The sequence below is a fragment of the Argiope bruennichi genome, chromosome 9 (assembly GCF_947563725.1).
Source record: "Argiope bruennichi chromosome 9, qqArgBrue1.1, whole genome shotgun sequence".
NCBI classification, from domain to species: domain Eukaryota; kingdom Metazoa; phylum Arthropoda; class Arachnida; order Araneae; family Araneidae; genus Argiope; species Argiope bruennichi.
This window is the reverse complement of record NC_079159.1, coordinates 126,865,480-126,880,987: the sequence shown is the minus strand read 5'-3', so window position 1 is coordinate 126,880,987 and position 15,508 is coordinate 126,865,480. Positions and strand designations below refer to the sequence as shown.

Here is a 15,508-nt window from a genome sequence, read left to right as displayed (position 1 = left end):
ATGGGAAGATGCGAAAATATCAAATAAAGTCTCAGGCGTCACTTATCAACAAGGAAGCTAGAGATAAAATATGAAATTATAAATTCAAAGTTTTATACGTAAGCTTTAAAAATTATATTCTTTAATTAAATAGGAAACTTTTCAAATAAAATTCTAAAAGAATTTAAATAAAAGACTCCAAAACAAAATTTAATTCAAACATATATGCTATAATATTAATTTCATATGAATAATTGTAAAGTAGAAGTAATTTATAAAATAGTAGTTTTTAAGTCAAGACTGTTTCATTTCCGTTTAATTTTCCCAAGAGGGCACATACTTTTAGTTTTATATAACTATGATTTCTACCCATGGTGAAAAACTCAGAAATAAGCACACACTTTTTACATGCGCAACATGAAAACAAAACATGATTTTAAATTCTGTCACATTTTTTCACATCAAACTCACATTACATCACACCACATAATAAAACGAAAGTAAGGGGAGGGGGGAAGAAGGCAATACTTTTTTATTGCCAAATTAAAAAGTGTAATTATCCAAAACTCTCATTAGCTCCAAGCTATGTTTTGATATCTGAAATTTGATCTGAAATCTAATTTAAAAATTGAATATATACAAGTATAGATATTTTTTGGATATAAAATGGTTCATCTTCTTTCTTCGGTGCATATTGAGTGATTTTAACATCCCATAAAATTCTACTAATGCATCTTTTTTTTTCAATTGATTAAAATATTATTTTCTGATTCAAGAATTTCTGATGAATATAAAGAATGTTTATTATTCTGGCAAAATCGGAAATTTTGTGAAAGTAGTTGCTGACTTGAAATAAAAGGTTCCATACTAAACTTTAACTTCAACTTAGCCGGTTTTGTAACTTTGTGTAAAACGTTCCGTGTTAATTAGTTGGAAATCTTGGAATAAGAGGTAATATTTCTAATAAAATGCTAGGATTTTCTGCATTTTGCAAATTATTCATGTCACTTATGCCTTGTATTGCTTTAATAGTTTTTAAAAAATTATTAGGTTTAATTCCTAATGTATTTTAAGTTATGCTTAGGCTTATGTTTACATAATGCCGCCCAAAGCATTTCGTATATTAACGTGCATTCCGAGTTACTGTTTTTGCGTACAGTTTACATATTTTGATATAAAAATGTGTGTGACATGAATGAAGCTTCTTTTTCTGATCCAATAACTTTGAATTCTCTTTTCGGGTTGAGTTTTAGTAAAATTCTCCATCCCACATGAATGATTGGATGCTAAAACATCAATGGTTTTCATTCTTTGGTAATATATTTGTTACATAGTGTTAGCATACAATAAATATTGAATTGCCTGTTGAGAGAATGACATTAAATGGCATAGTTATCGCATTATTTAAAATTGTTATTTTGGTTTTTTTAAAAAACTTTTGTTCTTTATGTAAAATCCCGATCAATAGTCAACAGGGTAGCCGTATGAATTTGGGAAGTTGGCCAAAATTTGACATCAAAAAGTATTATGAAGGAATTTACTATATTATTGAAAAAGGAAAAGAATGTTCTTTATGTCTTGGGGGAAGGGAGATTAGAAAATTGAATATTGTTGTTACATTAATATCTAGTTTTATACAGAAATTTTTCACTTGTGAGTAAATTGCTATTATAAAATTTGGAGTAAATCGAAATCATCAAGTGAAAATAATCTAGAATATTCTGGCTAATTTGAGATGTCCAGTGATTTCATAAAACATTTAAAATTACAAAGCTTTTTATTTTTAGAAATGATATATTTTGAAATTAAGGAAATATGTTGTTCATATTAATGTTTTGTTGAGATTTTTTTCCAATATTTTGTTTGGCTGATATTATCTATATATATGTTAATTATTTCTGATATTTTTTGCGCATTATATTTCTTTACTTTTAGGTAATTTTTTGTTATTCAATATGTCATAAAATTTTATAGTTTAGCAATGGAGTGTAAAACCCTCCATGCTTTTGTGCATGTGTTAGGATGGGTTTAATTCTTTAAAATAGGTGTGAAAGGAGATGTTTACATTTACTAGTATGTAATAGGGAAAATCCAAAGAAAATACCAGAAATGCACTCATCGTTCCGGGTCTCGCCTCTTAATGAGATGGAGTCGTCTCGGAATCCATTGACGAACTATACTAATTTTTTTGTTGTATCTACAGATTGAAGTCTGTAAGCACAAAAACAGCAGAGTATTCGGGGCATATTTTGAAATTGTAATGGGTTTGCACGAGTTTAAAAATGTTTCTCACTTTCTTATAAATATTATAAAATGTACTTGATTTCTAATATGAGTGGCTTCATTTTTATTATCTTTGGGTAAAACACATTGCAAGTAATTAGTAACTCTTATTAAGATTGATTATTTTATTGAAAACAATGAAAAAAACCCAGCAACAGTATAAAATCGTATTGCTTGCCAATATTAATTATTTACCATTTTAATTTTTTTTTTAATGTTAAATATTGTTTTTCTTAAGGAATGCTTTTATTTCAACTTATTTTCTATTATAACTTATTTCTTATTTTCAGTTCTATGTTAACTGTCATTTTTTTTTTTCAGAGCTGGATTATTGATATAAATAATAATGTAATTTTAAAATGTTTAATTTTTTAAAAATAGAAAAAGTTTATGGATTTTTTGTTTTTGTTTTTAATAACTATTATTGTTAGTATATGCCTAGTTTTGATGTGCGTTTTAACTTTGTGACAATTAGATATTATTTAGTTCTCATTAATTTTAAACCTTTTTTGTAGTATAACTCTGAGGAAATAATGGAAGAAGAACGTAGCAAGAAAAAAGGTAAATATTTTTCAGAATGGTTTTTTCCCCTCCTGACTGTTTAATGCAATAAAATCAAAATAATTTATATGTTCAAGGAGTCTGTGCATTTCTTACATATGAGAGTAAAAAATCTTTTGCTGCTGTCTTTATTAGCTGTTACAATTCAATAAAATATTAATAATTAAATTGGTACTTGCGTATTAACTGCATATTATTGCCAAACTCCATGCTACAGTGATTTTGCAGCTTAACTGTATGTCTTTGTCAAACATAGTAGACTAATACGACTTGTATAAATAAAAGATTATTTCGTTTCTATTTGACAGAGTAGCTATAGCCCCTTGCTTGATCCTAATTGCTACATTATCTATAATATTTATGTTTAAAACAGAGACCTGGTTTTATACCTTAGAAGTAAATACAAATTCTTATTTTTTCAATGATTGATTTTGTTGTATTATTTGTAAAATAAAAGTGTTTTAGATGTATAATAAATTCAAGATATTGTATTTACAAACTAACAATCAAATTAAATTTAAATGTAGCATGCTTTATGTGATATGCATTTTAAAAGAGAATTATGCACAGAATGTGACAATTTCAATTATTATATATATGGGTGAAATTGGACATGCTTGATTACATTTCTATACATTTTCTAAATAAATAAATATACTAATGATTAAAGCTTTTAGTTTTTCTTAATTTTTAATAAAATTAGTTGTTGGGGGTGTTGCAATGCAATAGTTGGTGTTGTTTCTGATCCCAGGTGTTATAGCTGTGCTATATCACCTCCATGAAACCAAAGGTCACTAAAAAGTCCTTAAACAATAGTGGATCCCTTAAAAATCCCCAAAATAGTAAAATTGAAGAATATGATTGGGGGATTATCTGCCTTATACCAAGGATATTTAGCAAAGATCCTTTGTCTGTGTTGGAAGGTGAGGAATTTGGTATGTCCACTCAAAAAAAGAGGAAGAGCCATTTGCTATTTTCTAGAGATATTCAGATGGTGACACCAACCGGAACACTTGCTAAAGTACTAAGGGTGAGCAAGTGGGACTCTCCAAAGTGCACGCGACTCCATCTTTTTGATAGAGGATATTTCAAAATAAGTTAGTGTTGCATCACCATGAAATATGTCAGCTGAGGCAGTCTTAGCTAAGTTATCCACTATCTCATTACCATTTAAACCAACATGCAAGGAGACCCACTGAAAGTGTATAGAGTGTTCTGCAGAGAGCCTGGCAATAAGGTCTAAGATATTCATGCTAAGCTTGTTCCCCACTTTCGTCCAATGAGAAAGGTGCTGTCTAAAGGCACGACTGTCCGCTAAAATCCAAATGTTCTTGAAGACAATTTCAGAAGACTTGTCGATATATTGAAGTCCCTTATAGATTGAAATAAGTTCGGATCTGAATACAGAACAGTTGTCTGAATTTCTAATCAAAATATCAGTAGCTCCTTCAGGCGACTCAATGTGAACGCCACCATCACCTTTACTGCCATCAGTGTACATTTTCAGAGCTGAAGATGGAATACTATGAATTGTTTCTAGAGACATCTGTAGTAAATTCAGGTAACTCTGACTTTTTGTTAACCTTGGCCAAGCGATCAGTATGGAAATGAATTCGATCAGGGTCAAATTCTAATAAGGCTTTAAGGAATGTGATTCCACATCTCCAGAAGGTAGACCCATCTCTCCAAGGATATTCAGCAAGGAAAAAGGGCTGTGTTTCTTTAAAAACTTATTATTATGCCTAGAATGAAGATAAGCAGAAGTTCTTGTCTGATCATTGTAGCTAAAGAGCTTGTTGTAATATTTTGAAAGACAGTGACTCCTCAGAGAAAGAGGTGGTAGATCACTCTCGTACAGTACAATATCATTAGGGCAGCTATTAAGAAGGCCTGTAATTATTCTTAAAGCACTTATTTGCACTCTTTCAAGTTTGTTTAAGATAGCTTTTGAGGCATAAAAGTAATTTGGGAATCCATACTCTAGAATTGGTCTGATCAGAGATGCAAGTGGTTCTCAATGTATTAGCATATGTGACCTATTCTCATCCAGAAATATATTCAAGTATGTTGAATCTTTTCCTACATATATTTACAAGAGTCTCTATATGTCTGTTGCTCTATATCTCTTGATCGAGAATGTGACCCAAGTATTTGGCGTTTTTTGCATAATTTAATTGACAGCCATTCATAAAGACACTTAGTTGGTAGTTATAAAGTCGTCTGTTGGTAGTAAAGAAAGTAACCAAGGACTTGAAGGTATTGAAAGTCACTTTATGTGTATACCTCAATAAGTGCAGAGTTGAGGTTAGATTCAATTCTCCCTATGTCAAAGGCAGAATGCCACAAGATGATGTCATCGGTATAATCGGTTGCAATGCAATAGTAATTTGATTTAAAATTTATTAAAATGTATTAGAATACATTATTATATCATATATATATGTAATGATATTTTAAAATCTAATTTGAATTTCTAGTTTCCATCATAATTTACCCCATATTCATTCTAAAATGGTCTCTTATTTCTTGATTCAATTCCTTCTTTTTTATTTAAATTAAGCATGTGCTCTATAAAACTGCCAGCTTCAGCATTTTCACATTTTTCAAGCAAAAGAAGAAAAAAAATTCTTAATGTTTGTGATATTCTATTAAAGATGCCTAAATTTCCCTCTCTTAAGGCTACACATGTCAAAGTGCCTTATCAAAATCTCAAAGTAAAATCACCAAGGGGTAAAATTTTGGCCTTTCCTGCTCTTGTGTCATGATGTGAAAAGACATCTTTTGATCAACATTTCTTTCTTGTACATGAATTAACTATAGTAAATTAATATTATTCCCATAGTGAAATAATTCAAAGTTTAAAATATATGCTGGCCTCAATTTTTTTTTTAAATCATTGTTTTGTTGTATAATTTTGAAGGTGGAATTTTATAATTAGTTTTACATACTTTTTTTTTTTTTTGAAATAGTTGAATTTTGAAACATTTTATATTTGCATGCACTTTTTAACAGTATACTATACCGGGTGTCCCATAAATTTGTAAATACTTTAAAAATTTAAGGACTGGGTATGTTTGAATGTGGTTTGCAAAACTATTATTCTCGTGAAGGGGTATTTTTTTTTATACAGAAAAAAAATTCAAAAATTTGTCAATAAAGGGCGCTGCCCACAAGCAAATCAGTGGAAATATGCAAATTAAAGTCTTATGAAAGGCAGAGTGAGCGATTGACACATTTCTAAAAGTTTGTATTAAGATGTTGACACTGGTGTATAAATCACTATTGGTAAAGTTGTTTTATGTCAGCAATGAATCGGCAGCTGAAGCCTTACGAAAGTTTAGGACCCAGAAAAGATTGAAGAAAGGCTGAGGTCCGATCACTCCTGCTGGACTTGTTTCCCTAGTACGCCGTTTCGAAGAAACTGGAAGTTTGTGTCATCGGCCACGCAGTGGTGCACCTCGTTTAACAACAGTCCATACCCCTGATGTCTCTTCGTAAATGGACACGCTAAGGGAACAGTCTACAAGTGCAGTCAGTAGCGCACAAGAAGTGGCACAAATAACTGGTATACCAAAGACTTCGGTGTACCATATCCTTCATGGTGTATTGCAATTGTACCCACACAAATTGCAATCGCTACATCAGCTCTTACCAAATGATACAGCTAAGAGATTGGAATTCTCAAATTGGGCTTTGGCGAAAATTGAAGATGATCCGCGATGGCTGCTGAAAATATTGTGGACAGATGAGGCTCATTTTGCTTTGCATGGAGCAGTTAATACCCACAACTGTAAAATATGGGCACATGAGAATCCACATGCTTACACTGAGAAGCCCCTGCATTCACCACGGGTTATTGTTTGGTGTGGTTTCACTGCATCCATTATTGTAGGCCCTTTTTTCTTTGAAAAGCCCTGCAAAAAAGCAGGATGGAAGACATGTTCAGTTAATGGAACAAGTTACTTGGAAATGTTACAGAAGGAAGTGATACCGTCCTTATTGGAACACGATGTCCTTGACACAGTGACATTCATGCAAGACGGGGCACCTCCTCACATCAACACCGAAGTGAAGGCATTTTTGAGAAGAACTTTTACTGAAGAACAGATAATCAGCCGTCACTTTACACATGAATGGCGCTCACGCTCACCAGATTTAACACCCCTTGATTTTTGGCTATGAGGTTACCTTAAGTCTCGGGTGTACCGCCATAGGCCAACTTCGTTAGTGCAGCTAAAGGAAGCCATTTGCCACGAAATCTCATGCATTCATCCGGATATTCTGTATGATCAGTTACCAGTGTTGTCTCCCGCTTCCAAACTGTTATTTGTGGTGATGGCGGACACATAGAACAAGTACTGTATTACTGGTGTGATACGCATGTAAACAATTGCTTGCTTGCAAAAAAAAGTATTTTTCCCGTAGAATTGTTTGTTTTGCTTGTGTTTAGTGCCCTCTATCAACACATTTTTTAACTATTTCTTTCTTCTTTTTTTTTTTTATGGGAAAAAAATCCCCTTTCATGAGAATAACAGTTTCGCAAACCGCATTAAAATATACTCATTCCTTCAACTTTTATGAATTTTTAAAGTATTTGCAAATTTATGTGACACCCGGTATTTATATCTTTGGAATTTAATTAAAACTTATGAAGAATTTAATTTAAATTTTTATGTACATGAATGTGTCAATTGGTACTGAATTGAATGAATAAAATTGATTTTAAAATAAATTAGGATTTTTAATGAAATCGTGTGAAATATTAAAAAGTTCAAAAAATTAAAATAGATCGTGTAAAATTTATACAGTATATTTTGATGTAATGGTTTCAAGGATGCTCTTTTTTACTTTATTTCTTTTTATTATTTGTCATTCTAGTCATCATAATCATCAAAGTATATGTTCACTTTGTGATAAAAATTTATTTTTATATATATTAAATAAGCTTTAGTTTAAATATAAAACAGGATTCAATTGCTCTGTATTTTTTTTATCTGAAAATCTTATATTTTCTTATGTTTCATGTAGCAGAATCCGAAACCAACAAAACTTCTGAACTTGAAAAATATTGGCAAGTTGTAAAAGATAATCCATCTGATTTTGGTGGATGGACATATTTGTTGCATTATGTGGAACAAGAGGTATTGACATATTTCTTAATCTATACTTATATATAAAGCTCAGTGTGTGTGTGTGTGTGTGTTGGCACTCTACAGAAAAGACCATTTGACCTACAGCTACCAAATTTGGTACATGTATACCTTGGAAGTTGGGAATGTGCACCTGGGGTCCTTTTTTTAAATTTTTAATTAGAATTTTAATTATTAATTAAAAACTAACTTTCCTGCCAAAAAAATCGTTTCATTTTCCCCACCGCCAAATGAGTAAGGGTTCAGTTTTTTTCTCCCAACAGTAATGAGGTTAGGCTTATGATTTTTTGGCCGACTATTTCAAACGATTCTGTTTATTTTCTTAATGTTTGATGCATTTAAAATTAAAAATTGTTAATTAATCCATGTTTCAGATTCATTCTGAAGTACTTTTGAATTAAAATAAAACAGAATAAAGGAAATGAAAAATTCTAATCTGCATAGCGTTACCCCAACTGGCGTTGAAAATTCACGCATGCGCTTTGTGTTCTGATTGTTGACATGACAACCATTATAAATGGATGGCTTAAATTATTTTTAGATTAGTTGCATGCTTTTGTAATTAAAGTGTATTTATGTTAGTTATATATTTTTTGTATATGCTTATAGTTTTAAGTCCATCGCTTTTTAAGTAGTTTTTTTTTTAACCGCTTTTCAACCGATTATTTTAAACGATTTGTTTTATTTTCTTATTGTTTGATGCATTTAAAATTAAACATTCTTAATTAATCGATCTGGTCATGATGAATGTGAGAAAATTTTGTTGACAAATTCTTGAAATATTACATAAATTAAGAAAGATATTCTTTAGTGCCCATAAAGTTTAAACGCTCAGTGACTGTTTTCAGTAATCATATTACAAAATAATACTTTGTTTCAGTAAAAAAATATTATTATATTAATTGCAGATTAATCTTTTCCACTTTAATTTAAAGTATAAATTCTACAGGAGCTAACAGAAAATTAGAAAGATACATATTACGTTATGACTGAAGGTGTTTATAATATTATGAGTGAATTATATGACTCTCAAAATTTGAAAATATTTTGATGAAAAAGCTATTAAAGTAGGAATTGCATAAAATATTTAATTGTTCAAATTTTAACGAACATTAAGATTGGCGAACCGGCTGGTCACCAAAGGCGCCTAGTGTTGTATAAAAATCAAATAATTAAAATGCAGTATTTGTGTGTTGTAGGGCATTATCAATCTTTTATTTTTAAATTGCTTTCAGTAACCGAAATTGAATTAAAACATAGACCTATTCAGATTGACTATTCACAAAGATAATAAATAGTGAATGCTGAAAGTAAGGATGGTCATAAAATAACTTTATTAGAAGATTTCCTTGTTTTTATTTGTTCTATTTAATCTAAAGAAACAACTTATATCAAAGAGTAGCATACCAGCTTACCACGAAATATTAGTTGTATATTTTGATTTTTATGTTCTATTAACCACCTTTAGTAACCAGCTGATTCACCAGGAATTGCATTTACTTTTAACTAAATCTCTTCTGCATAACTTCATGATTTTATCATGAAAATATTTTTAGGTACTAATTTATGACAGTTATAAAAGTAATGTTATTTTAATAGCTTTATCTGTTTGTTTCATTATATATATGAACTATCATATTCAAATCAAATTCCATACTAGATAGTACTATGAAAATTATAACTTTCAGTATAATCTTCTGATTACAATATGAATTATACAAGTAAAATTACAATATCAAGTTTTGTGATATTGTAATTTCACTTCCTTATTTCTTAAGTATGTAAATACAAACAGAATTCTTTTTTCTTAACCTTTAATAATGGAAGAAAATTGTGGAATTAAATATTTAAAGTAATAATAGAAATGGTTTGAATTTCCCTACTTGTCAGAAGTTGCGAATTTTAAAATTTCACAATCACAAATTTTATCAATCTGTATGGGGCTAGAAAAAACATTTTATACTTTTAGTCTGTTTTAAAAATGTAGTATAATAATAATAAAAATATTTAAGTAATTGTTATCTTTGTTTTTATTTTGCATGCCAGAAATTTTGTAATAGATCTTAAATTAACTTCCAAATGAGCTACACCTGATGACAAAATTTATAAGAAACAGACTAAAAGCAGTTAATTTGACATTTTTTAGAAAGTCATTTGAAAAGTAGTTTAAAATTGATCGCAAAATTTGTATTGAACAGGCGTGCAAGTTAATTATTGAAAATTGTTAATAAACACCACAATTTAAATTACTAAATAAACATAATATTTTATTCAGTATATATTGCACATATAAGGTTTTGTAGATAGAAAAATAAGCAGTCGATGTCATTGTACCAGATGAAACATAATCATGCCTGGCCGACAGTTAAATATGCTGTCATTTTAATAATTCTATATTCATTTTTAAAAAGTTGCTTTAGCTCTTTATGAAGTTGATAAATGCTTTAAAATATGTTGCAATTTTTAATTTCAGTTTTCTTGAAAAACTTTTTTTTTCTTTCAGAATAATATTGAAGCGGCAAGGAAGGCATTTAATACATTTTTCAAACATTATCCATATTGTTATGGATACTGGAAAAAATTTGCTGACATGGAAAAAAATTTAAACAATTTCGAAGCTGCCGAGAAAGTAAGTTACAAAATAGTATTTTAAACCCTTTTTCTATGAATGGGAAAAAAAGTCATCAAGAATTTAAATGAAGTTATGAATCATTAATTTACAGTGTAATTCTTTTATGCATGAAATTATGAAGATTGATAGTCAGATTTATGATTCAAACTCTATTTAAATCTGTCTATACAGTAAATACAGGGTGTTCTGAATAGACTGTGGTTTTTCAAAAATACTTAATAGGAAAACAGTTATGTTTTTTTTTTTTTTTTTATTGCTGCAAATTCATGTGACAGGTCAAAAATTTTCCTTCCCACAGTTTCCTGTTGTTGATTTTAATTTAAAAAGTTGTTGATAGATGGTGCTGCATGCAGTAAACATAAATCAAGAAATAATTGAAAATCACAGTATAATATTTTTGAAATGTCTACTATTAGCCACTACACATGTTGAAATTGGTAGGTTTTTTTTTGGAAAGTGGCAAATGGAATGACTGCATGTGCATCATTGATTTTCCAGTGTATTTCCTCTCCTGTGAATCATGATTAACTTAAAGCAATTACATGGCTAGAAAAATATCCCTCTAAGAAACAGAAAATGTTACCAGTAGGATGAGGTCACATGCCATCTTGCATAAATGAGGATGTTGTAGATGGTTTGACTAAAACATATTCAATGCCTACAAAATAAGTCAAAATTTGAATATATCATTTAGTATTGTATCATGTAGAAAAAAAGATCTATTTACACCTCTATTGGAAACAGATGCCCATATAGTCACTTTTTGAGAATAGAATTAGAATGATTCTGGAACACACCCATAGGGATTCTCAGTTCTCCAAATTCACCAACTTTGCTTATTGACAAATCCATCGACATGGAAATATGCTTCATCTCAAAACCATATCAAGTTCACATCAATATTGCCACAGTCAATTGTGCAGTAATTCATTCGCAAACATGCTCCTTTTCTCTGTGGATACAGTATAAAACTGTTGCTGTGTTTGAATTTTGTACAAAGCTAAGCTAACTAAATTCAGTGGCGCAACAGTCCATGTGTGCCAAGGTCTATAGTGCCCTTACCTGCTTTCGTGACTGAAGACCCTGGGGTGCAAGACATATATCCTGGTTAGGTGATCAGTCTAATATGGAGCCCCTAGTGTTTAGTTTCCAAGCATGCTTGGTCCTCAGTTTATCGATCCACTGCAGGATGAAAGGCTAAGTCAATCTTGCACAGCCCGAGGAACAAAGCTAAGTACTTGTGCATTATTTTTTTGGTCACTTGACATGCTGCTGCAATTTTTTTTAACTGATTTTTTTAAGGACGCATTCAATTGTTTCCTCGATGATCTGTACATTTGCTTCTGTAATTGTGGAATGGTGTCGTCCAACAACTCTGACTTTCTCATCTGCAATACTACCTGTTTGAATTTCTTGTATAATTGCTTTATTGTATTAGGCTGTGGATCCGTAGTGACTTGGAATTTGCACTGAAAGCTTCTTTTTGAAATAATACTCTCCCGATCAATGGAATTCTAAAACGAGCAATTCTATCCTCCTACGAATATGTCATTTTAAAAACTTTTTTACAGAATCTGCACTTCAGCTCTCTACTACTCATCCAGTCAGAGAACGCTCATTTCAAAGTTGAAACAGTAACCCTACTGAGGTTGCATATTTTGATGACCTGCATGTGTTAAGAGCTATTAAAGGGAACTGCAGTGCCATCTATCGACAACTTTTTTAACTTAAACTTAAAAACTGTTGGATGAAAAATTTATGCCTTTCACATAAATTTGCTATAAAAGTGGGTTTTTTTCCCCCTTTCCACATTAACCATTTTCCTACTATGCATTTTTGAAAATAATCAGTCTATTGCAGGATACTCTGTATTTTAAGCTATAATTGTAAGGTCCATTTAATCACAGTCTATGCATATATATTTTTAAGTAACAATTTTTTTATTTAATTTTTAGCGTTTGCCTCTATTGCTTTTAGGAGTTTCAAGACGAGGATGTCTAAGAATTTGAAATGCGAAATGTTGCTGGTATGAAAAGTGAAACACTAATTTGTGATGTGAAATTTCTGCTACAGAGCGATGAAAACTTCTGATAAAATATTAGTGTTTACTTTTATATTAGTATAATATAAGTATTGTTAATAATGTGGAATGTAGCTATATATTTTATGTTTTCTTTTTCAGATCTTTGAAGAGGGTACTAAAGCAATACCACTCAGTGTAGACTTATGGATACATTATATTAATTTTTATAAAAGTCAGCAAAGTGATTCAGAAGATGCTTATGAAAAAATAAAAGCGTTAGTATTATATTAGAAAGCTTTTGAAACATATATTATTTTATTACATTGTTTATTTGTTGCTATATTATATTTTATATATGAGGGTTGGAACTTGAATAGTGGCAACACTGCTGTAAAAACGCCAAGCAACAAAACCAAAGAATGTCATGTATACCACATGTTAGCTACATACCTACCTTACCTCTCAGCAAAAAAGCTCGTCCTTCCAATGTCACGTGCATGCGGAGTGACGCAAAGAATTGATCCTTGTATTAACTTGCGATCTAAAGTAAGTGCTGTCAGGATGTTTTCAAAACAAAAACAACAAAATTGGATAAAAATTGAATGTGCCAGAGGTCGTACAGCACGACAATGTCATGTAGGGCTTGAAGAGGCTTTCGGGAAAATCTGCTTTAACGTACAGAATTGTTGCAAGATGGGTAAAAGCCTTTATTGAAGGGCACCAAAATGTGGCAGACATGCATCGGCCAGCTCATCCTAGTGTCAGCGAAGCAGACGTACATGATATTGCCGCACTAATGGACAGTGATCGATGACAAGGCATTTGTGAGCTGGCCCGACTGACAGATTTGTGCATACGGCTGTGCTGCACATTCTGAAGGAATGCCTGGGCATGAGAAAAATTGCTTCACAATGGGTTCCACATCATTTGACGGAAATGCAGAAATGGCTACGATACAATGCTGCTCGAATCCACCTGTAGTGCTATGAGCGCGAAAGGCTTTTTTTCATCGTATCATTACGCTGGACAAGACTTGGCCAGATCGTACCAACCAAAACTGAAACACCAATCAATCGAATGGCATCATTATGGGTCACTTCAAAGTTTGAAATTTCTTCAGAACCCCAGCAATGTGAAAGTTATGTTGATTCTCATGTACGACTGTGTGGTGTCATCCTAACGTGTATCGTTCCCTCACAGCAAACTGTCAATGCGCAGTATTACTGCTGATTTTTGGAGCACCATCTCAGACCAGTTTTGAGAAAAAAAAATGGCAACACTTTCTGCATAACGTCCCTATCATTTTGCATGACAATGCTCGGTCACATGCAGCGCAAACTGTGGCTGATTTATTCGATCAATGGGGCTGGAAAATACTTTACGATCCACCATACTCCCCAGATCTAAGTCCTTTTAACTTGATTCCTAAGATGAAGAAACCACTTCGTGGCATTCGCTTTAAAACTATTCCAGAGATTCTTGCGGCAATAGACCGGTCCATTTGAACTATCAACAAAACAGGTGCTGCGATTTCCACATTGTTGAAAATGGGTTGTACACAATGCTGGCGACTATATTGAAGATCTGTAAAATATGGTGACATGAATCACTTTTGTATTCCATGTAAATAAATAGTTGCCACTAGTAAAGTTCCAACTCTTGTGTATTTGTTATTGTTATTTTATTCGTTATCTTTCCTATATGTTGTTGCACTCATTTTATTTCTTTAAAAAAAAACATTCAATTGGATTGCACTAAGAATGTATGATTTAATTCGTTTGCATTGAATGAATAACAATGATTTTATTTAAATATAATTTTAGGAGATAGGAACATACTGAATTTCTGTAGAAAATGATTACCTAAAATAAAAATAATTAATGTGATGTTAAAATAAATACTGGTAATATAAAATTGTGGAACTGAATATTCTATTACATTCAAAATTTCAATTCTTGGTCTTCAATCAAAGATAATAAGCTGTTTTTTGAAAATCTTTGCATGGTCCAGTTTTGCTTTTTTATTTGAACAATTCAACAAAATCACATCTTTGATTTCGGTTCAACAAAGAAATGTGCTAATGTCGTTGCTATCTTTTGACACATATCCATTTTTTTCCCAAGTTGCTTTGTTCTGTTTTAAATTATGCATCTCTTCCCTGCCAATGTTTTAATTCTTCACTTTTGCAGTTTCATTTCTTCAGTTGTACTGACTTGAATTGTTTTAATAATAATTTCTTTCTAATGTAAAGTTTAATAAACAATTCTGTATTTTTTTTTTAATTCTAAATATTCTCAAATATGTTTATGAGTGCTGGTCATATTTGATGTTAACTTTTCAGCATGTCAGTTAAAGAGTCCAATGAAATTTCTTTTGATTAATTATGAAGATTTTGCATCTGTTTATTTTCAAAATACTTAATCATATGCAAAATTTATTCTTTGCCATTTGGATAACTTAAATTATTTACAAGTAAATTCAAAATATGAGTACCACATCCTTGGGTAATAACTCTCACTCTCTCTCTAAATATATATATATATAATAATAGCAAAAATGAATAATGAAATTCCATACAACTTGATATATGCATCCAGTTTCATCTTCTAGGGCTCATAACAAGATGAGTGAAGGAAGTTGAGAACGCAATCAGAAAAATTTTGCTTGGTTCATCCCAGTGTATCCCTGCTACTAGTGATGCATTCTTCCAATAATTCTAATAATGAATACATCATAAATATTCAAAAATTAAGAAAAGGAAACATTTCCTGTAGAATATTGTAACTTTCATCATTAATGGCATTTATAAGAAAATTTGCTGTTAATATTTCAGTTTCAGTAGATTCTAATTACACAAAACGAAAAAGTAAATTTGTATGA

General features: G+C 31.0%; 2 protein-coding genes across 8 annotated transcripts in view; one reads left to right on the top strand and one right to left on the bottom strand.

Annotated features, from left to right (window-relative positions):
* The window catches only part of LOC129983750 (mitogen-activated protein kinase kinase kinase 7-like), a 42,798-nt gene extending 42,319 nt beyond the window's left edge, over positions 1–479 (bottom strand). For 3 of the 4 annotated variants that reach the window (XR_008785445.1, XM_056093365.1, XM_056093362.1), the window contains exon 1: positions 320–479. The gene's annotated coding sequence lies outside the window, so the exon portion shown is untranslated. The remainder of the gene's footprint in view (positions 1–319) is intronic. The other variant, XM_056093364.1, reaches the window with a different exon arrangement.
* A 361-nt stretch (positions 480–840) lies between these two features.
* Positions 841–15,508, top strand: part of LOC129983833 (pre-mRNA-processing factor 39-like) — a 36,757-nt gene continuing 22,089 nt past the window's right edge. The window contains exons 1-5 of one of the 4 annotated variants that reach the window (XM_056093491.1): positions 841–930; positions 2,778–2,823; positions 7,855–7,964; positions 10,477–10,602; positions 12,788–12,903. In XM_056093491.1, coding sequence (XP_055949466.1) covers positions 2,796–2,823; positions 7,855–7,964; positions 10,477–10,602; positions 12,788–12,903 — 380 coding nt within the window. In that variant the 5' untranslated portion in view covers positions 841–930; positions 2,778–2,795. Of the gene's footprint in view, positions 931–2,777; positions 2,824–7,851; positions 7,965–10,474; positions 10,603–12,560; positions 12,632–12,787; positions 12,904–15,508 lie in introns of those variants that run through there. The other 3 variants (XM_056093490.1, XM_056093493.1, XM_056093492.1) reach the window with 3 other exon arrangements.